This window comes from Coenobita brevimanus, chromosome 14 (assembly GCF_032717465.1).
Source record: "Coenobita brevimanus isolate Jiangsu-jjx chromosome 14, ASM3271746v2, whole genome shotgun sequence".
In the NCBI taxonomy this organism is placed as follows: domain Eukaryota; kingdom Metazoa; phylum Arthropoda; class Malacostraca; order Decapoda; family Coenobitidae; genus Coenobita; species Coenobita brevimanus.
The window spans coordinates 7,150,577-7,172,500 of NC_136967.1; the positions used below are offsets into that span (position 1 = coordinate 7,150,577).

General features: G+C 45.0%; 1 protein-coding gene across 1 annotated transcript in view; it reads right to left on the reverse strand.

The window, feature by feature from the left end:
• Positions 1-320: 320 nt before the first annotated feature.
• LOC145418148 (uncharacterized) overlaps positions 321-21,924 on the reverse strand; it is a 32,571-nt gene continuing 10,967 nt past the window's right edge. Inside the window, exons 2-15 of the mRNA XM_080286673.1 lie at positions 17,204-17,369; positions 12,874-13,091; positions 11,417-11,542; positions 10,354-10,554; positions 9,810-9,961; positions 8,919-9,090; positions 8,656-8,765; positions 8,248-8,319; positions 6,996-7,191; positions 5,925-6,187; positions 5,388-5,534; positions 4,194-4,641; positions 1,936-3,440; positions 321-1,198 (exon numbers count right to left, since the gene is read on the reverse strand). Coding sequence (XP_080142799.1) covers positions 479-1,198; positions 1,936-3,440; positions 4,194-4,641; positions 5,388-5,534; positions 5,925-6,187; positions 6,996-7,191; positions 8,248-8,319; positions 8,656-8,765; positions 8,919-9,090; positions 9,810-9,961; positions 10,354-10,554; positions 11,417-11,542; positions 12,874-13,091; positions 17,204-17,369 — 4,496 coding nt within the window. The 3' untranslated portion in view covers positions 321-478. The remainder of the gene's footprint in view (positions 1,199-1,935; positions 3,441-4,193; positions 4,642-5,387; positions 5,535-5,924; positions 6,188-6,995; positions 7,192-8,247; positions 8,320-8,655; positions 8,766-8,918; positions 9,091-9,809; positions 9,962-10,353; positions 10,555-11,416; positions 11,543-12,873; positions 13,092-17,203; positions 17,370-21,924) is intronic.

Genomic DNA, 21,924 nt, shown 5'->3' on the forward strand with positions numbered 1-21,924 from the left:
ACTGGTCGTCCGGCTCCTCCTCCTTACTTTCCGTCCCTTCTCTTTATTGTCATGGTTTCTTTTCCTTTCTGCCCTTTTTAACTTTTATACTTCTTTGTTCCTCCCTTTTATCTTTCTTTTCTGGTTCTTTACTTTTTATTTCGTCCAACCTTTCACCTTTCTGCCAAATGGTTAGGTAGTGTTAACTGAATCGTTTGGCTTTCAGCCTCGCAGTTTTGGCTGTCTCTTAGTTTTGTCTGTTTTCTGTTCTTCATTTTAGACTAAAATATTATACGTATCTGATTTCTCTCTTATTACTTGACCATCTTCCAGTTTTCTGCTTCTTTCAATTGTTTCTTGCACTCCTGTCATTTTTTTTAGTTTTCCTTTTCTTAATCTACGTTCTCTCTTAATTTTTGCTCCCATTTCACCGTTTCACTTCGTCCCCCCACTTTCTCGTCTTTTCACTGTTTCCCTTAGTTTATATATTCCTTCGTCTTTATGTGGGAGTGATGTGACCTGAAACGCCCGAGTCTCGTGAGTAAGAGGCCAGGGAGAGGAAAGAAGAAGAGGAAGGTGAAGGAGAGGTGAGGGAAGGAGAGAGGAAGGAAGAGAAGGAGAGAGAGCCTGTTGCTGCCGTTGAAGAGGAAGAGGAGGAGGGAGAAGAAGTAGAGCCTGAGGAAGGGGAAGATGTGGAGGAGGAAGAGGAGGAGGGGAAGTGGAAGGAGGAGGCAGAGGATGAATGAGACAGTGAAGCCGAAATCGAGAGGAAGTTTTCGGAGGAGTAAAAGGATGAAACGGGAGGAGACGAAGACGTGGAAGAAGAGTAAGGGAAGCAAGAGGAAGTAGAGGAGCCAGCGGAAGAATGGGAGGAGGAGTAGTAGGAGGAGGAGGAAGAACGAGGAGAGGGGGGCGTGGAGAAAGAGGCGGCGAAAGGGTCCATGAAACTCGGGGACATGTGTTCAAGACCCGAGGTTCGAATCGCTTCGCTCCTCGGTCTCCAGAACTCCCGCCCTCTTCTCTTCCTCTTGGTGCCCTTGGAAGGTGGTGGGGAGGGTGGCGTCATTTCTCTAGGCCTCCTTACTACCCAGGAGGATGAAGAGGAGGAGGCAGAGGAGGAGGAAGATGAAAGGTTGAAAAGCGAGGTTAGGCAGAACTTCGACTTGCGAGCTGTTTGGAGTGGCACTGACTGTGGACTGTCCGGCCTTCCTGGCTCAATCTGTAAATTTGATTATTGTTAGTTGCTGCGTGAAGGAATACCTGTACCTGATGCATGATGTGCTGATTAATTATCTAAAAACTGTGTAGTCAGTAATTCGACAGTTAAGATTGCTGTAAAATACATCAGCACATATTCACAGTCAGAATTAGCTGACCACACTGTGTAAAAAAAACTATAGACTCAAAAACAGACTACAGTAGATGGGCACTCACTGGAGCGCATCTCTCTGACAAGGGCAACGTAATTTCCAAACCACTCCTCATAATGGGTTAGGTTTTCTAATCATTGACTAGGGTTTCACAAAATATGTTTACCGGATCCAGAATCTGTAATACGATCCGGATTGGTTCCAAAAGTTAATCGATTGTTCCCAGGGACATGGGCTCTCAACCCAGCAGAATTGGTCCATATCTCTTTTACTTTTTGAGTTATCCTGCCGACAGACAACAAACAGGGGTGAAAACATTCTTTCCTTGTCGGATTGAAATATATTTATAAAATGGAACTTTTATCCCCTTCAGCCCAAGGACGTCTTTGTTTATTCTATGCTTGCCACCTCAAGACAGTCTAGTTTAAATCGGGGGAACATCTGGCTGTGAAGGAGGTAGATACAATTTTCATTAAACTCCTCCACACTGAGAGGCTATCCCCAAAGCTGAATAAAATCGCTGTGGGGATAAAAAGAATAAAAAAGGACCTCCACGGGCTGAAGTGTACAGGGATGCGTGGCTTACCAAAGATTCACTCATGTCGTTGGTATAGGAGGCCGCAGTTGCCCTCCGTCCGCGCTTGATTCCCGCCAGAGGGGTGACGTAGGGGTGGTGGTGCCTCCTGTCGCTCACCCGCCCTGCCTGAGGAATAATGGGAATGGGACGACTCGGAACCATGCTCAGAACGGCCCCTCTCTCGTCGGTTCGGCAGGGGAGTTGAGGGTGCGTGATTTCCATAGTCGCCCCGTCAGTAACATCGCGTCCCATTTTCTCTGAAGCTTGGTTGTGATGGGCATAGGGAATAACTGTAATTGGCGCTGCGTTTTCCTTTTGCTGGTGGACTATATAATTTTCCTGGTGTACTAGTGATATTTTCCTAGGAGCATCTAGGTCTGGAATGATAGTGATTTCGGGTGTAGTTGGTTCTGTGGATTCATGAGGATGTGACATGTTTGAAACCTGGTAGTTTCCAAAGTTTTCAGTCTCTTCCCAGCTTTTAAAATCATGGCCTTTAGTGGGCGTGAGTATAACATCATATGCATTCTCTGTCTTTGCCATGACTTCGGTGACCTCATCGTACTGTGGTGAAACTTCACTCACTTTGTCATATCTAGGGGACTCCTCGGATACTTTATCGTACCTCGGTGACTCTTCCTTTAGTTTCTCGTATGGTGAAACTTCCCTTAGTTTTTCATACTCCGGTGAATCGTCGGCCACCTTATCGTACCTAGGCGACACTTCTCTCAGTTTTTCATATCTGGGTGAAACTTCACTTACTTCGTCATATTTTCGCTCACTTTCCTGGAGTGAGATGATTTTGGCATTGTCTGTGTCTTCAATTACTGTGGTCAGTGGTGGGAAGAACTGAACTGTGTCTTTGGCAGTGCTGGGTGGCCTTGCTCTGAGTGGAGGTACTCGTGGTGGTGGTGAGGATTTGTGAAGCTTCCGTCTCAGTATCGGGTTCGGTGGCTTCATTTCATCCTCCTCAGTTATGGGAGGGAACTTGGACGGTGGGGAGGAATCTTGGGAGAGGTAGGAGAGGACCCTTGTGTCACGATCCGCGGCGAATTGTAACATCTTGCTCGTCTCGGGAATCAGAATCAGTCGGAACTCTAAACTGGGTGCATGGGATCGGGTGGTCTTGGTTGCTGCTGGTCTGATGCTGCCGGTCATCTCAAGGGGCGGGATGGTTGGTGGCTTGACCCTCACAGGCTTCCTGGGAGAGTCCTTGTTCTGGTACTTGACTTCTATGTTGTTGCGGAGGATGCGAGAGTTCGGAAGGTGCCAGGAGAATGACTGAGAGCTTTTATCCAAATCTGAGGGTGTCACGGAAAATGAGTCGCCGTATCGAACTTCCGGGACGATTTTAATATTTTCATAAATTTTTGCCTTTCGTGATAATTTCCTCTTGGCCTTCACAGCGACGGGATCATCATACACGTGCGCCTCCCGCCTGGCTGTTGGGCCGATGGCATCGTACCGGACCGTGGGTTTGCGTAGGCGCTCTATGAGGCCGAAGTTCCCTCTGCCTGCAATAGAAAATGTCGTGGCCGGGAAAGTAACAAGGTTTTATTAATCTATTGTCTGTCATATATGCCGGATGGCCTGTCGGGTATTTAATTTTTTCCCGTGTGTGTGTGTGTGTAATTGTGTGTGTGTGTGTGTGTGTGTGTGTGTGTGTGTGTGTGTGTGTGTGTGTGTGTGTGTGTGTGCATGCACGCCTGTTGATTAGGCTAATGTGGAAACTCCTAATGTCTGTCACCGAAAGTATATTTGCTACTCTTCATGTTTGATGACTTACAATAAAGTAGGCTAAAAGCACAGTTTGGTTTTCCATTAGACTGCAACTGATAATACTTTACTTGTTGAGGAAAATTTGGAAGTTAAAAATAATCACATATAGCCTTAATAATTTCCTCCAGCATATGTTGACGAATTTTATGCATCACTTGTATTTGTGCGACATTTTAGGATAGACTTAGGTAGCACGTTTCATTTAACTGCCCAACATGGTGACCTTATCAGGCTTACCTATGAAGGATCGGTTTAAGTTCAGATACCTGGGATCTGGCATATCAGTTGCATAAAGTGGAATAAGTTGGAGATGGTTTGTGATCATACATTAGATTTGCAAGTAACTTCAGACATTTGAAAATACAGTAGTGTAGAAAATCCCACAAAAGCTGCTGTGAAAGCGGTGTTCCCACTAAACTTTGTTTTCACTCATTACTTCCAAATACAGAATAAAATGACCAGTTCATGTAATTACCTGTGAGACTCACCTAAGCGGCTCAGGTGACGCCCATGTGGCGGTGGGGTTCTCACTTCTTGAGAAGACGAGCGCACAGTACTGGAGTGGTCCTCGAACTCGCTGTCGTCATCCTCGCGGCTGCTGGCTCTGAAGGGGATCATGCGGCGCGTGAGAACCCCCAACACCACGCCCAGCACCACACCCAGCACCACCACAACGGTCACCACAGCTATCAGGGGCGGCCACAGTTTCTCCAGGGGACCTCCTCTTGGGTTCTCCTCTCTCACGTCCAGGCTGCTGGATGGAGCCGTGCTGCTGGGGGAGGCGGTGGTGGCGTGGATGGTGGTTCTTCTGCTGGCGCCATGGGTGTTTGCCGACCACATCATGATGCGGTACCGGGTTCCTGGGTTGAGGTCGCGCACTGTCACCTCAGATGTCACGCTTGTTCCGTTGGCTACCAGGTGGTCACCCAGGAACACCTGAAAAGGTCCAGAATACTTCACGTATGGAATGTAGGTTTTACCTGCATTATGAGACACTAAGTATGTTAAAACTGCGCTTGCCTGCTTTCTTGTTATTGTTCTTTTTTTTTTTGTGCCTGAAGAATGTTATGCGGTAAGCCATCACAATGACCTTACCAGCCACTCTACAGCATCGATCTTCACCTCTGCCGCACCATCCATTATCCCATCCCTTTCCACCCACTACTTTCCACTCACCCCATCCATTCTCTAACTCCACCCCCCCCCCCACATACAACCACTTTTGCATCTAAAAGCACCTACATAGTCTCCCTGTTTTATTTCACCATTTGTACCTCGTGCATTCCATTCAGGTCTCCATCTGCAGATATTCCTTCGTCGGGTCTGATGTTGTCAACTGTTGGTCCGTTTAAGTCAAAGGCCATTCGTTCTCTCTTTTGTGTGTGTGTGTGTGTTTTTACAGGGAGGGTCTCTAACAACGACAAGCACTTTTAGTTACTGCACGACGTGCAAGAAACACGTGGGTAGTCTCAGCCTGAACTTTCATTGTGTAAATGTGGCTGAGTACTCTACTTGGGAGTGTTATGTAAGGCAGCTACAAGGCTTATAGTCCCCATCGCTCCCATAGTAATACTTCCCAGAGATGATGGTAACCATTCACCTCTTACCGCAAATCGCATTTTTTTTTTTTTTTTTTTTTTGAACTTTCTGACGAGTACCACAAATATTCTGTCTAGACTCACCCTCATGTAGAATGTTTGTGGTAGTCCGCCATCGTGTGCAGGAACACAGGCGATCGTAAGCTGTGTAAGCTCCCGCCGCTTGACCCCGCATCGCTCAGGTGGATCGGGTCTGTCGGCAGGCAGCACTCTGGCAGTGCAGGGGTCCCTCTGGCGCAGCACCGTGGCGCTCACGTCGCAGCCCACTCGACCCACCTCTGTCGCTATCTTGTGGCATCCCTGTTGGGGAGGTTGGCAATTGAGAGTTTTGGCAGTTTTTATTTTATCAGCATTCTAGCAGTATTTGAAAGGCATCAGTCTTCTTCTCAATCACTTTCGTGAATTCTTTTTAGGCTGCAGAGCAACATTCAAGTGCCATTTGAAATTCAACTCCCTTTTGAACTGGGCAGCTCTTCCTGTCGGGGGAAGTACCGGGTATGGGATCCCAGTGTTACAGAGTTCGTCTTGCGATGTGTGTACCTTGAGTTTGAACAGTCTCTCTTAAGCAGAAGAAAATTGTCTAGAAATAGCGAGCTCGAACAAATAAGGACGCCATCGTACCTTTCTGGCCCCTTTCGAAACCATAGCCCAGCACAGCAGATCCCCGTAGTCCTGCGTGGCTCTGGGTGTGTAGGATATCCAGGAGACGGAGCCAGAGTGGGATATCATGTCCTGGGGGATGCGTAGGAGCCCCCGGGGTGACTTGAGGGCCCAGGTAAAGCCGGTGGGGGGCGGGAAGGAGGAGACTTGGCAGGTGAGGTTGAGGGTGTGGTGACGGGGCGCGCCGAAGATCAGAGGGGTGGAGCGTGCACAGTCGGGTCCGTCTGTAGTGTAGGGAAGGGTTAGAATTGTTATCGCTGTTGTCATTATCGTTATCAGCAACAGTATCAGTATTATTGTTTTAGTCGTTATTTTCATCATCATCAGTAACATCACACGTGTCTTGCTTTATTATATTATCAGTTTACAGATATGATAACAGTAGCCTTCACTGTAACGAAGGGCCTCGAAAAGATTAGCTCTGTTATTGTTTGCATTCCTTTGTACTCCTTTTGCACACACACACACACACACACACACACACACACACCTCCCTTGCCCTTTCCACTTATCACCACCCATACCCACCCATCTTTTCCCCTCATAGTCTCTCTTCCCCCATCTCCTGCATTTCCCACCTTATCCCACACCTCATCGCACAATTTGCCCCTCTCCCCACCCCATTTACCCCGCTCCCCACCCCATTTACCCCTCTCCCCACCCCATATACCCCGCTCCCCACCCCATATACCCCTCTCCCCACAACATGTAACCCTCTCCCCACCTCCATTAACCCTCGCCCGACCCCATTTACCCCTTTCCTCACAACATTTACCCCCTCTCCCCGCCTCATTTATCCCTCTCCCCACTTCATTTATCCCTCTCCCCACCCCATTTACCCCTCTCCTCACAACATTTACCCCTCTCCCCACCTCATTTATCGTTGTCCCCACCACATTTACCTCTCTTCCCACCTCATTTACCCCTCTCCCCACCTCACTTATTCCTCTCCCCACCTTATTTACCCCTCTTTCCCCTTCATTTACCTTTCTCCTCCCCCCATTTACTCCCTTTCTCCCCATCGCCACTTACGTATAACTCTGAGGTGGACTTCATTGCTGGTGGTGGCTCCCTGATCGTTATGTGCCGTGCAGGTGTAGCGTCCAGCATCCTTCCTCCCCACCCTCCCCAGCACCACACTCAGTTCACCCAGCACCACTCCTCCTCCTCCACCTCCTTCGGTTTCCCCGCCTACGTGTTGTTGCCGTGGTCTGCGAAGGGGAATGCCCTGGGGGGGGAGATGTGGATTAGTTTTTGCTTTTTTTTTTTTTTTTGAGTGGCGAGAGCGGATTCGAGTACTTGGAGGAAGAGATGATGATTGTGTATCTTTGTAGAATCTCTCTCTCTCTCTCGCTCTCTCTCTCTGTATTATGGGGCCTAATGTCTGTATATGTTTATCATCAGTCTGTTTGTACGGTATTTATGTATTTATCTAACTGCCCTCATGTAATCTTCTATATTTCTCTGTTTTGCTCGTATTCAGTCAATCGTAAGCTAAAGGACATGCCGTATGCAACTTCATTCTCGAGAAACAACAGCAACTAAATCATACATACACTGTACTGTCCGATTATTTTTGAAAGTGTCAGAATGTTTCTGGGAGTATTTCAGAATTATCAGAATATGAGGATGTTCGCTTGGTGGGTTTTATGAGGAGCGCCATCCACGTGGTCATTCTCTCTCTCTCTCTCTCTCTCTCTCTCTCTCTGTATATGTATGTATGTATCTGTCTATCTAGCTATCTATAGTTATTTATATATATCTCTGTTTATCTGTAGTGTCTGTGGATCCCTGTCTCTGTGTCCTTCTGTTTATCCATCCATCTCTCAGTAATTATTTTTTTCTCATTTTTTCAGACAATAACTCCTCCGTCTCGTATTTCCTTTATCTCTCTGTTGCACCCTCGCTACGGCCAAATCCAATGTGTGTCCTCAACTGTCACTCACTGTCTCACTGAGTCACTGTATTATTGTGAAGGATTAAATCTGGCAATTTGCAACCGTAGAGTTATGTGACCATTACCATATTTGGGGAGGGGGATGAGGGGTGGCGGATATTGGTGGTGTGTCTGGTGAGCGTCTGGAATGTGTTTGGAGTGTGTGTGAGGTGCGTGTGGTGTGCATCTGGAGTGTTGCCTAGAGTTTGTTAGAGGGGTGTATCCAAAGACGAAGAACACCTTTTGGGATATCTTTGAGTGGGAGGTACGGTTGGGGTGGGTGGAACTATTACAGGTGCCCTTTGTCTTGTTCATTCTTTGTCTTTTCTTCTGTGTCAGCGTACTTACGTCTTTATGCCATGTGACCCTAAGCACTGGAGGGTTGGCTCTAACGTGGCAGTGCAGGACGACGCCATCCCCCTCTCTCACCCCATCTTCTTCAATTCCACCATCCTCTTCTTCTTCCTCTTCCATACCTATCTCCTCTCCTTCTTCTGTCACTTCAATATCTTCCTCCCTTCCTCCTTCCTCTCTTCCTCCTGTCTGTCCTTGCCTTCTCATTTCCTTACCTCCTCCTATGTGATTATCTTCCATTTCGTTTCCATCTACTCCTTCTCTCTTTTTGTTATCTGCACCTCCCATCCCCTTACCCCCTCTCATCTCCTTTTCTTCCTCTCTTTGGCTGGTCTCCACTATATTTTCATCCACCTCTGCATTGTCCATGTTATCGGAGGAAGAGGTGGAGGGACGGTGGGCGGAGGAGGGAGAGAATGGAGGTCTGCGAGGGAGTTTCTTGTTGTTGTTGTTGCTGTTGTCGTGCCTCTTGTTATCCAGGTGGCTGAGAGTGAGTTCCACCTCAGGCTTATCTGGAAGTAGTTGCATAATTGGGTAAATCATATAGTTAGTTCATCATCATCATCATCATCCCAGCCCTTATTCCCTTATATCTGAACGAAATTATATTCTATTAACCATTATCTCTTTATATACCAGTATCTATTTATCACAACCCCACTTACACATAATATCTAGCTTGACTGAGTCAGTGAGGTGGTAAGGGATGGGCAGGACTGGGTGGGCGTGAGGCGTGGGCTGGATGGGCGGGCGGGCTGAGCAGACCAAGTGGCTTCCTGCGTGGCTTGGCTTGGGCGTGTAATTCAGCCGGCTTACCGTTTCACCGTCCAAGCCAGTCTAAGATAGGGAAAGGGTAGTTTAGTGGATAGGCTAGATGGGTGTGGGTGCCAGTGGATTATAGATTGTGGATAGGTATGGACTGTAGTTTGGATAGGTGGATGGGTTAGTGGATACGAGAGTTGCATCGTGGATTTATGTGTGGGTTAATGAATAAATAGGTTTGTGTGGGGGGGTGGGGGTGGATGGCTGGATCGCTCAGTGGAGAGTTGGGCGATGTAGTGGATGATAGGAAAGTGTAAGACAGTTGGTAGTTTTGTATGGCAGTTTCATAGATGCATCCGTCACTTAGACAGGTTAATGTATGTGAAGATAAGCTGATGAAAATAATATTAATCTCACAAATGACTTTCCTGCGCCACCACTAAAGTAGTTAAAGTTGCACCCCATCATGATCATTAAATATTAGGCTTTAGACATGGTCAGAAATAACTAATATACCTTTTAAAACGTAAGGAATTGTTTTGCATGTTCTTTCGGTTCTTCATTTTTTTTTACATCATTTCTTTTTGTTTTCTTTTACACCCTATAGTGTGGTCAGTCATTTACGGACACCGTCTCCATATGTAAGGTCAGTGGAAAAAAAAAAAAAAAAAAAGGATTCGTCGTCATCATTATAATCCTATTCCCTAGTATCAAAAAAGATACTTAAACTCATCCGTGGAAAAGAATGAGTGTACGAAGTTAAAAAAGAAACAGATACACAGATAATAACTAACCACAGACGAAGCGTAGATCTGGTCCTCGCCCCCCACAGACCAGGTGAGCACAGGAGGGGGCGAGGCTCCCTTCGTCCGGCACTCCACCACATAGGTCTCCCCCGCTGCCATGGCCCTGTCGCCGCCGTCCACTCGCACCCACTCCGGCGGCGCTGTAAACGACAAAGGAGAAAATCAAAAAGAACGATATGTTTTTAATGTACTCTCGGTAGCCATGTTTCTGCTCAATATAAGCTTCCAGTCTTACACCTGAATGGAGGGAAGTCACAGCTTGCATGCGGAACAAAGACGTCTTGTCCGTAACCATATTTAACTGAAAAATGTATTGTACTTTCCTCTTAAAGGGTTAAAATTAATCATAATTAACTTTTTACTTGTGTAGTCATACTTGTATTGTGCATGTGTTCAAGCACTTTTTTTTTTTTTTTTTTACCATTTTCCTACCAGTTTTCCAAGTTGTATGTGTGTCTTTCTGCCTGCATAATCTCTCAGTCTGTATCCACGTATCTGTGTCTGCCTATCAGTCTCAATCTCCGTCCCTCACCTAGAACCAGCAACTGCAGCGGTGTCCTAAGAGGTGGAGCCAGACGGGTGTTGGTGGCCTGACACACGATGGGTATGACGGCATCTTCAGACCTCACCCTCACCTCCACCCTGCTCCTCACCTCACCCCCGTTCACCTCCTCAGCCTGGGGAAGGATCTGCTCACCCCCACGCCACCAGGTGAGGCTGGGTTGAGGGTCACCTGTTGAGAAGGAGGTTTACGGGAAGAGAGGTTAGTAAATATAGTACGGTATATGATGGTAATGACTGATGGTGGCGGTGGTGATGGTGGTAATGATGATGTTTGCTTTCTTTGGGCTTGTACCTATCCAAGAGAGGGAAAGGGTTAAGTGTTTGCTATATACTGTACGGTGTAGGATGATGATGATGATGTTGATGACTGCATGTTTTTTGACTTTGGTTATTTATGAATGTCTAAGAGGGGGTAGGGTTAGATGTTAGGTAAATATAGTATAGGCTGATGGTAGTGGTGTTGATAGTGGGGATGTTTTCTTTTTGTCAAGGGGCTACTGATTTCATAACTGCGAGATTAAATTGCGACTTCCACAAGGAACACATCAGTTAATAGTTTATCATAATCAATTGAAGTAAACACCAAATATACTCTAAAACTATATCCATGCAGTTTACATAAGGCTCAAAAGACCGACTTAGATGCAGTTAGCTTCCTAAAACCCGATCCGGAATTATTTGCTTGAAATTTATCTATAGGCAGACTCTCCTATTAAAGACATAATTAGATGGACACTTAAACACCTCGCATAGATATACTTACAGTTACTTAGGAGCCAGCATACCGGTACCTAACTTAGACACGGTTAAATGGACAGTATACTTCCCCTAGGACCTTGACATACTTAGCATTATTTCAGGGTCTAGACATACTTAGGATTATTACAAGCTAAATAACACACTGTACAATTATCACGAAGACAAACCTTCATGCTTTGGCGTTATTAAATGAACACTTTACCTTCCCTACACACGCTTATAGGAAATAACTCTATCTGGTTAGAGGAAAATGATACACGCCACTGACTGACCTCCCCTAGCCGAGCATCGTATTGTGAGTCTGTCCCCTTCCTCTACCGATACCGTGGACCTCTCGCGGGTGGACGGCAGCCAGCGACCTCCCGCCCACACCTCCACCAGGGGCATTGCGGGCGGCACTGTGGGTGGAAGGGGTCGGGGTGTTAGGTGGGTGGAGGGAGAGAGAAAGAGAGAGAGAGAGAGAGAATAAGAAGAAAGAGGGAGTGGAGAGAAAGGGTGGAGTGGAGTCGAAAGAAAAGAGGATGAATGAGAAATAGGGACACCGAGAGGAGAATGGGAAAGAAAGGATGTGAAAAGTTTGAGACGCAGTGGAGAAATGGTGAGAAAAAGAAAATATAGGGCGTAAGAAAACGGAAGAAATTAGAGAGGCTACAGCAGAGAGGAAAGAAGGAAAGAGGAAGGAAGGAAGGAAGGAAGGAAGAAAAGAGAGCGAGAATCAGAGACGAAAATGAAAAGGAATTAAGGAAGATGAAAATATTGACAGGAGGGTGAAAGAGAGCGGGAAGAGCTGGGGAAAAGGATATTTGATGAAGGGCGGAAGCGGTCGAGAGGAATGGGAGGGGGAAAGGAAGAGGAAAAGCGGGCGGATATGATCGGAATTGAGAGAGAGAGACAGACAGACAGACAGACAGACAGATCATTGATTTTGATATAACAACTGCTATTTTTGGCATATTATACAGAATTAAATATACGATTGCAACGTTTAGCATAAAATTACAACATAGGAAGCGAACATTCATCCATTATCCACTATCCGTTGCTCTGTTACCACATCAGGAAGGTAGGGTCCCGGGTCAAGGATATTCACTCGAGACATATTATGGGAAGGGGACCAGTCATTCTACCCCGAGCAGTAGTATCCGAGCAAGAAAACACCCACCATTCCTCAGACTTGAACCTTATGGGCCACATCCCTTCAATCAGGCGACCTACTTTATATTTTCTCCTTTTTAGCTCCAGACGATTTCAGGATAAATTTTCAGGTAAATTTTCCGATCCCTTGTGACCTCAGGGAGAAGGGTCTGAATAGGGAGGCTGCCAGAGATCGAGCAGCATGGAGAGCCGCCATTAGGTGACCGGGGCAGACGCATGCAAGAATGTTAAGATCGTCTAGAGGCAGCGAGAATAAAGCAATAAAGCAAGTAACAGAATTCAAAAGCCTAAGCCGCTAAATTGCCCAGAATCATAGTAAACAATACCCCCAAAAGGAAACTCAACACATTTCGTATAGGTACCTTATCCTGTTATTCTCTCTCTCTCTTTCTCTCTCTCTCTCTCGCTCTCTCTCTCTCTCTCTCTCTCTCTCTCTCTCTCACTCACACACACACACACACACACACACACACACACACACACACACACACACACACACACACACACACACACACACACACACACACACACACACACACACACACACACACACATACCAACTTTTTCCACGTACCCACAACGGACAGCCTCGTGTACGTTGTGATGGACGCCGCCCTCCGGAAGTCCACCCTGCACTCGTACACGCCCGCGTCCGTGGTGTGGGCGTGGGAGAGCTTGAGGTGGGCGAGGGGGGGTGCGTGGGGGGCGGGGGGCATGGAGAGGGAGAAGGACCCCCCCACTTTGCGTTCGGGCTGCCAGGTGCGAGGTTTGTTGGGTCTGCGGCCGTCATAACTGTGGAGAGATTGATAGATGGATGGATGGATGGATAGATAGATAGATTGATTGATAAGTGGGTGACTAAATGAATGGATAGATGGGTGGAAATAAGTAGACGGATAGATAGGTAGTTAGATAGATAGATAGATGGATGGATAGATAGGTAGATAGATGGATGGATAGATAGATAGATAGATGGACACACACATATATTCATTCATACATACATCTATCTATCTATCTATAGCCCGACGCCCTAATCCCGCAAAGGGTGGCCGCAGACAAAACGCCTCCAAGTCACTCTGTCACCCACCATTTGACTCCCCTCCCCCCAACTCACCCCCCCCCTCCCTCATATACCTCTCAACTCCATCCCTCCACCTCATCCTCGGTCTACCCCTCCCTCTCCCTCCCTCCACCTCACCTACATACACCCTCTTAGTCAGTCTTTCATTCTCCATCCTCTCCACATGTCCAAACCACCTCAGTGTATTTCTCCTAATCTTTTCAACCACATCCACATCTACCCCACAACGTTCCTTCACTTCTTCATTCGTCAACCTGTCCCTCCATGTCACTCCACATGCTCCTCTCAAGTAACTCATTTCCACTGCTCTCACTCTTGACTTGTTCCCCTCTTGCAAGGTCCACGCCTCGCTTCCATACGTCAGGGTAGGGATCACAATACCATCATGCAGTGACTTCTTAACTTCCATACTCACCTCCCTATTTCTCATCACTGCTTTCAGTGTGCCAACAACCTTCCTTCCCTGCTGTACCCTTTCACGTACTTCATCCCCCAAAGTTCCATCCTTACTCATCACACTACCCAAGTACTTGAATGCACTCACATTCTCCATATCCTCACCATCCAACCTCACTGCACACTCTGTGACTTCATTCCTCTCAAACACCATAACTTTACTTTTGTTTACATTAACTTTCAGCTTCCTCCTCCTACACACTGTCCCAAATTCATTCACCAAACCTTGCAACTCCCATTCATCTTCACTCAACAATACTGTATCATCAGCAAACAGCAACACCGGAAGCTTCCAAATCTCACCCTCATTCATTAGGGCCACCCCCACATCCACTGCCCTACCTTGTACCTCCTTTACGACCCCATCCATATATATATTAAACAGCCATGGAGACATTACACACCCCTGTTTCAGTCCCACATTGAGATCAAAGAACTCACTCAACTCACCATCCACTCGCACCGTAGCCCTAGCTCCCTCGTACATACTCTTCACAGCACTCAACAATTTCCCCTCCACTCCATATATTCTTAGTACCTTCCACATACCTTTCCTATCTATTCTGTCATAAGCTTTCTCCAAGTCCATGAAGGCAGCGTACACTTTCCTTCCCTTCTCTAGATACTTCTCCACTAAACATCTTAGAACAAATATCTGATCTACACACCCTTTTCCCTTCCTAAATCCCCCTTGTTCTTCTCCAACTAGCTCCTCTGTCATATGCCTAACCCTATCAATGAGTATTCTACCATATATTTTACCAGTCACACTAAGAAGGCAAATACCCCTATGGTTACCACATACTTCTCTCTCCCTTTTCCTTTGTACAGAGGAACAATTATACCTGATTTCCAGTCCTCTGGAACCCTTCCCTCTTCCCAAGCCAATCTACACAACTTCCATATCCACTCCACAACAATCTCACCCCCATACCTAAGCATTTCACCACACACTCCATCAATTCCTGGGGCCTTTCCCAGCTTAATCTTCTTCATCGCTTCCACTACTTCCGACCTACTGATCTCTTCCTCCCTCCTCTCATCTCTTCTTCTCCCAGCCATTCCCCAACCACTTATACTCACACTGCTCTCCCTCACGCCATTCCACACACCCTCACCGTGCACCTTCCATCTCCTCACTTTCTTTCTCTTCTCCACCAACACTCTGTTATTCCTATCTTTCACTCCCCCTACTATTTCCCCTTTCACACTGCCTTACTTTCTTTACCTCCTTCCAAAACAATTTCTTACTCTCCCTCCATTTCACACTCAGATTCCTCCCAAACTCTTCATCCACTTTCTTCTTACTCTCCTTCACCAGTCTCTTAACGTCCCTTCTCCTGCTCACATATACCTCTCTCTTCTCTCTCTCATCTTCTCCCCTACCTCTACTCGCCAACCATTCACCATATGCCTTCTTCTTTTGTTCCACAGCTCGTTTCACCTCATCATTCCACCATGCTGTCCCTTGCACACCCTTGCATCTCCTCCTCACTCCACAAACCGCCTCACACGCTGCGCTTATCTCTTCCGTGAATATCTTACATACGTCTTCCACCCCTTCCATCTGCTCTAGCTCATACCTTCCCAATCTTTCTTCCACTATGCTCTTATACTCTGTCCTCTTCTCACTATCTTGCAATTTCTCCACTCTTCTCACAGGAGCTGCTTCCTCCTGTCTTCCCCTTCGCCTCCTCAACCACTTTCTTTGCAGCTCTACCTTGGCCATCACTAAGTGATGGTCCGAGACTCCATTCCCCCACCCTCTCCACACCCTTGCATCCAACACTTGTCTTCTCATTCGCTCATCCACACACACGTAGTCTATCATTGCCTTTCGTTCAACAAGTTCACCATCCATCCTCCTCATTACTCTCCATGTATACCGGTGGATCATCTTATGACGAAAGTAGGTGTTGGCTATTGCCAACCCCTTACCAGCACAGATGTCCACCAAAGCACTACCATTCCCATCTACTTCCGCTGGCACACATAGAGTAAATGGATGGATGGATGAAAGGGTGGATAGATGGAAAGACAGTAGATAGATGGACAGATAGATAGATAGATACATACATACATACATACATACACACAGATTGATAATTACTTAGATGGATGAATGGGTGGATGGATGGACATTACAGATAGATACAGTGATAGATAGAGCCCACTTTGCGCTGTTAGGTGCGGAACTTCACAGCTGTAAGATAGATAGATGAGTAGATGGATGGATAGATAGAAGGATAGATAGATACATTGATAGATACAGGCCACATTGCGTTTAGCCTGACAGATAGAGGACTTGTTGAGCTGCAGGAGAGATAGATAGATAGATAGATAGATAGATAGATAGATAGATGGATGGATGGTTGGGTAAATAGACGGAAAGACTGTAAATAGATGCACTGATAGATGCAGCGGATAGATGGAAAGACACTAGATAGATAAACTGATAGATATAGCGGATAGATGGAAAGGCACTAGATAGATACAGTGATAGATATAGTGGATAGATGGGAAGACACTGTTGATAGATAGACTGATAGATACAATCCACTTTGCGTTTAGGCAGTCAAAACGGAGGCTTGCTGAAATTACGCCCGCCATAGGGGAGAGAGAGAGAGAGAGAGAGAGAGAGAGAGAGAGAGAGAGAGAGAGAGAGAGAGAGAAATCCCCGGCCTCTTTGGGTCAAGGCAATTTAGTCAGTGTTTTCTAAGTCTCAGCCTTCTCCTAGAATACGACCCACAGTAATAGTTTACATCCAGGTCCCTAATTTTGTTGTTGGATGGGTAGGGCTAAGAGGGAAACAAACTGAATCCACCAGTCTGACCGGCCCCAAAATCGACCTCTGATTCTTCCAGCTGCTTAGCGAATACTCTTACCAGTGCACCCCGGAGGATGGGTAGATAGATGATTAGATAGATAGATAGATAGATAAATAGGTAGATAGATAAATAAAGGTAGATAGATAGATAAATACATAAATAAGCAGTCTGACATGTTTTAGAGCGTGTTTTTTTTTTTTTTTTTTTTTTTTTTTTTTTAGTCTGTGTGTCTGTGGCTGCCTGTCCTTCTGTTCTGGTTCTAAGTTTTGGTAGCCTTGAAACAGAACCAAAAATTTTTTCTTGGGTTCATGGCTATATTTGAGTCGGGTTTTAATTTTAAGGTCATAGGTCAAAGGTGAAAATCAGGAGTGACACGAAATTTACCGGTAAATGTCCCGTGCAAGAGATTGGCTCGTCTGTGTGTGCATTCTAGTTTGTTATCTAATTTTGCTGTGAATAATGTATAGGTACTCGTGTGTGCGTGTGTTTTTCAAGCTCTCCCTGTCCCTCCCCTTATCTATTTCTTTTTCTCTCACCTGAACATAGATGTCTTGGCATTATCCTTGTACCAGACGATGGTTATGGGGCTCTCCTGTGACTGTGGTGTGGGATGAGAGTGGGGGTAGGGGGCCAGGGCACAGGGTAGGTCCACTTCGCTACCCTCCACCACCACCACCTCGTGAGGACTGGATGCATTGCCAGCTGAAAGGAGATGAATATAGAAAGGATTAGTAAATGAGGAATGTTAAAGGATGGCGAGGATAATTTATGGTGAGGATAAAAGATGATAATGATAAAGGATGGTCAGGATAAAACATGATAAAGATAAAGGATGATGAGGATAAAAGATGATAATGATAAAGGATGGTGAGGATGAAGATGATAATGATGATAATAAGAGTAATGCTGAAAATAACATAGTAATAGCCTTTGATAGTGATGGTGAAGATAAATGTGGTAACGATAATGGTGAAGGTAATGCTAAAAATAATAACTTTGTAAATGTCTTGATAATCATAATAAATGTGGCAAGTATGGAAAGTAGTAAATTATGCCATCTTCACCATCACCACCGTCATGTTGTTACCGTGTGCTGTGCTCATAATCTCAAAAAATATGCATAATCATATTACAGTAAGCATCTGTTTAATCACTAAAAAGTAAAAAGAAAGTTATAGAGAACACAGGTGAATGAATGAAAATAGATTATAGAGGACATAACTCTGCGCTTTATTCTACATATCTGCCGATCGCCAGACGCCTAATACCGTAAGGAGTGGTCACAAGCGAAAGTCATCCTGTCCTCTGCTATCAGGGAGCCCTCTCTCCACATCTCTGCATCATCCCTCCCGGTCATCCTCGGTCTAATCTCCACCTCACTCACACATACGTATCTAGTCAGTCTCTAATTCTCCATCTTCTTCACGTGACCAAACCATCTTAGAGTATTTCTTTTTAATGTTTTCTAGCACATCAACATCAACACCATAAAATTACATCACCTTCCCTTTTGTCTGTCTCTCTCTCCACGTAACTCCATTTGCTACTCTCAGATACCTCATTTCCACTGCTCTCACTCTTGATTTGTGTCCTTCCAACAGGGTGCAAGCTTCACTTCCAAACGCTGGAGTGGGGATCACAATGCTGTCATGCAAGGGTCTTTTTACTTCCAGGTTCATTTCTCTGTTCCTTATAACTGCCTTCAGTGAACCGCCAACTTTTCTTTCCTGCTTTCTCTCTTAGTGCACTTCATCCTCTAAACGTTCATACTTGCTCGTCATACTACCTAAATACCTAGACACTCAAAAAAGCGCTAAGGATATATGAAAATTCCGTAACATTTTCTTTGCAGGAGCAGTGAAACAACAGTAATCATTTCCTTCCTTTTAAAAAGCTGGTTATCGGACGTGATTCAGTTACAGAAGCAACAACGTAGTCTACTGCTAAATAATTTGATAAAGGTTTCCGGAGTTAGAACAGTCTGAAACATTTTCTTTAGTTTTCAGTTACACGAAAGCGATGTAAACAAAGGCTGTCGGGATGGTTAATTGGGAAAACAAAGGCGAATGTTGAGTGAATGTTGCCTTTAATATCAAGTACAGAAAGCATGCAGTAAAGACCATATTCATGCGTCATTGCGATCATATTTATCATATTTATTGCATTGTGCTGGATAGGAAATTGAGTTTCACTGGTACCTGGTAGTCATTCCTCGTATCATATATACTGTTTATATACCGGTAAATATATATATATATATATATATATATATTGTGTTTGGTAGGATATGCCATATGCTTTATGCTGCTTAGATATAATGAAATTTATTCTGCCCTGACATAAAACTAACGCAGTATATTAGTGCAGATAGCAAGGAAACTAGATGTGAAGGTTTTTTGCTTGGACATCAGATCAGGAAGACAAACGTCATTACTACGCGAGAATTTAATATGCACTGTAAAGCTTCACCATTGCAACTGTACTGTAGTACCAATCACTTGTATCACAACAACCTGGTCATCAGTGGTAATCCTGTCAGTGAAATAATCATAATTATTTTGCTATCTCCAGACAATTTCATTCAGCTTAGGGGATTTTTTTTTCAATAGAGTGGTTTAGATAAAGCCGTTATTAACCCTTTCTATACTAGGGGGCTTTGCTGAAAAAAAAAATGGTAATAGCAAGAGTTATTTAAAAGAAAAGATGACATAGCACTGAAGGGGTTAACTCCGGTAACCTGTACAGAATTTTCCAACATACATCAGCATCTTGCATCACCACATTACACTCCTACCATAAATACCACCACCACCATTACCGCACCCACCTACCACCCCAACCATCACTACACTCTCCTACCACACCCACCACCACTACCACACCCACCTACCACCCCAACCATCACTACACTCTCCTACCATAACCACCACCACCACCACCACCACTGCCACACTAATTTACTGCACCAACCACAATCATCACACAGTAGACCATAACATTATACTGACCTACCACAGCTACCACCACCACAACCAACACCACATTCTCCTACCACACTTACTATCACTACCATCTAACAAACCCACCATCACCACCACCACCACCACACACCCCGCCACATTGACAGAGAGAAAGACAGACTACATAACAATACTCTCTTTCACGCATAGTTAGCTCTCTCTCTCTCTCTCTCTCTCTCTCTCTCTCTCTCTCTCTCTCTCTCTCTTTCTCTCTCTCTCAATTATGTTATTTATCTGTGTGTGTGTGTGTGTGTGTGTGTGAACAACAGGTGGTGGTGTGTAATGTCACCAACTTCCGTCGTCTGTGTGCAGTACATTAAGTACTTTATTAGTTTTTTGCACACACACACACACACACACACAGTCTCCCCTCCTCTCTCTCTCTCTCTCTCTCTCTCTCTCTCTGTTATCGTGCTTTTAAAATTCTTCAACTGGACTCTGCTGTTGATATTAAGGCCGGGCCACCTAAAGACCAAGAATGGACCATAAAGTCTGTTTATTTAACTCTCTCTCTCTCTCTCTCTCTCTCTCTCTCTCTCTTTCATGGTGTGTTAGTTGCCAAAAAGTGCGCTTGTTTTGTGATGATAGTGAGAAATATATTATTCATTTATAAATGTATTCTTGCAGGTTTATTTTGCATTATTTCGCATTATTTTGTACTGAATGCCTTATTTTGCATTATACACCCTATTTAGCAGGTATACGCCTTATTTTGCATTGTATGGCTTATTTTGCCTTATATGCCTTATTTTAAATGTACGCCTTATTTGAAATTTACGCCTTATTGTGCATTATACAACTTATTTTGCATTATACGCCTTATTTTGAATTATGCGCCTTACTTTACATTATGTCTTATTTTGCATTGTACGTCTTATTTTGCATTATACGCCCTATTTGAATTATACGCCTTATATGCCTTATTTTGCATTATACGCCCTATTTGAATTATACGCCTTATATGCCTTATTTTGCATTATACGCCCTATTTGAATTATACGCCTTATATGCCTTATTTTGCATGACTCCTATACGCTATAGTGTTCTCTCGTGAATTATTCAGATCTTTACATCTCAAAATAGTTCCCTTGGATATAGTACATGGCCAGTGTCTCTTGCTGTTTGCTTTCCTTTGTAGTCCTTTGTATCTTTTTAGGGGAAAATATTGACGTCTCATATGTAGAAAAAAAAAATAATACGGAAGGGAGAGTTAATTTTTACTATTACTGGACGATTTTATTCAAGGAGAGACTTTCCGAAATGAAATGTGTCAGATGCTAGCCTTCACTAATCCCTTCACTGCCAGAGGCCCGTCTTAAGTTAGGTAAAGACGCCTGGAAATAGCAAGAATAAATTAGAAAAGACGTCACCGGATTCAGAAGGTTAAGTTGGCGAGAGTGAGAGGCCTAAGAGGAAGATAGACTCGGTGAGCTGGGTCCTTAGACAGCTGGGGTGATAGAGAGATGGTGTGACAGACAGCTGGTTGGGAGGACCGTCAGCAGGTGGTGGTGGTGTGGGATGGGGGTGTAAGGAGAGGGTGTGTGTGTATGTGTTTTTTTTGTGTGTATGGAGGGGCTGAGAGATAAAAAAGAGGTGTATGGAGGGTGAGAAAGTGTGTATGTGTGGAGGGGATGAGAGATAAAAAGAGGTGTGTGTGTGTGTGTGTGTGTGTGTGTGTGAGAGAGAGAGAGAGAGAGAGAGAGAGAGAGATGTAGATAGGCTTGTAAAAGAGAGAGAGAGAGAGAGAGTATGGGTTGGAGTCGTGCGGTGAAGTTCCTCATTAGACAGCCCAAGTGACAGGCAGATGGTAAGGAGTAGACTATCGCAGCAGGTGGTGGGGGGAGAGTGAGAGGGGTGAGGATAAAGAGGGGGTGAGGAGGGGGTGAGAGGGGGAGAAGAGAGAGAGAGTAAGATGTGGGTGACTGGATGTGTGAGAGAGTACAGAGGGAAAGTGGTATGATGTAGTGTAAGAGATAACAGAAGATAAGATACGGGTGATTGGATGTGGGAGAAAGTACAAAGGAAAGTATAGAGTTGAGGAGAAAGCAGATAGTGACAGATATGTGGGTCCTCTCGTGGCCGTTTGTTTTAGGATTGGTTATGACTAAATAATCCATGCTATAAGTGAAAGCAAAGTGGGTTGAGACAGTAGAAATGAGTGAGTGAGTGAAATTGATTAGAAAGATTGGGTAGGGATAATTAAGGATACACTGTTAATACTGAAAATTGATAACCTG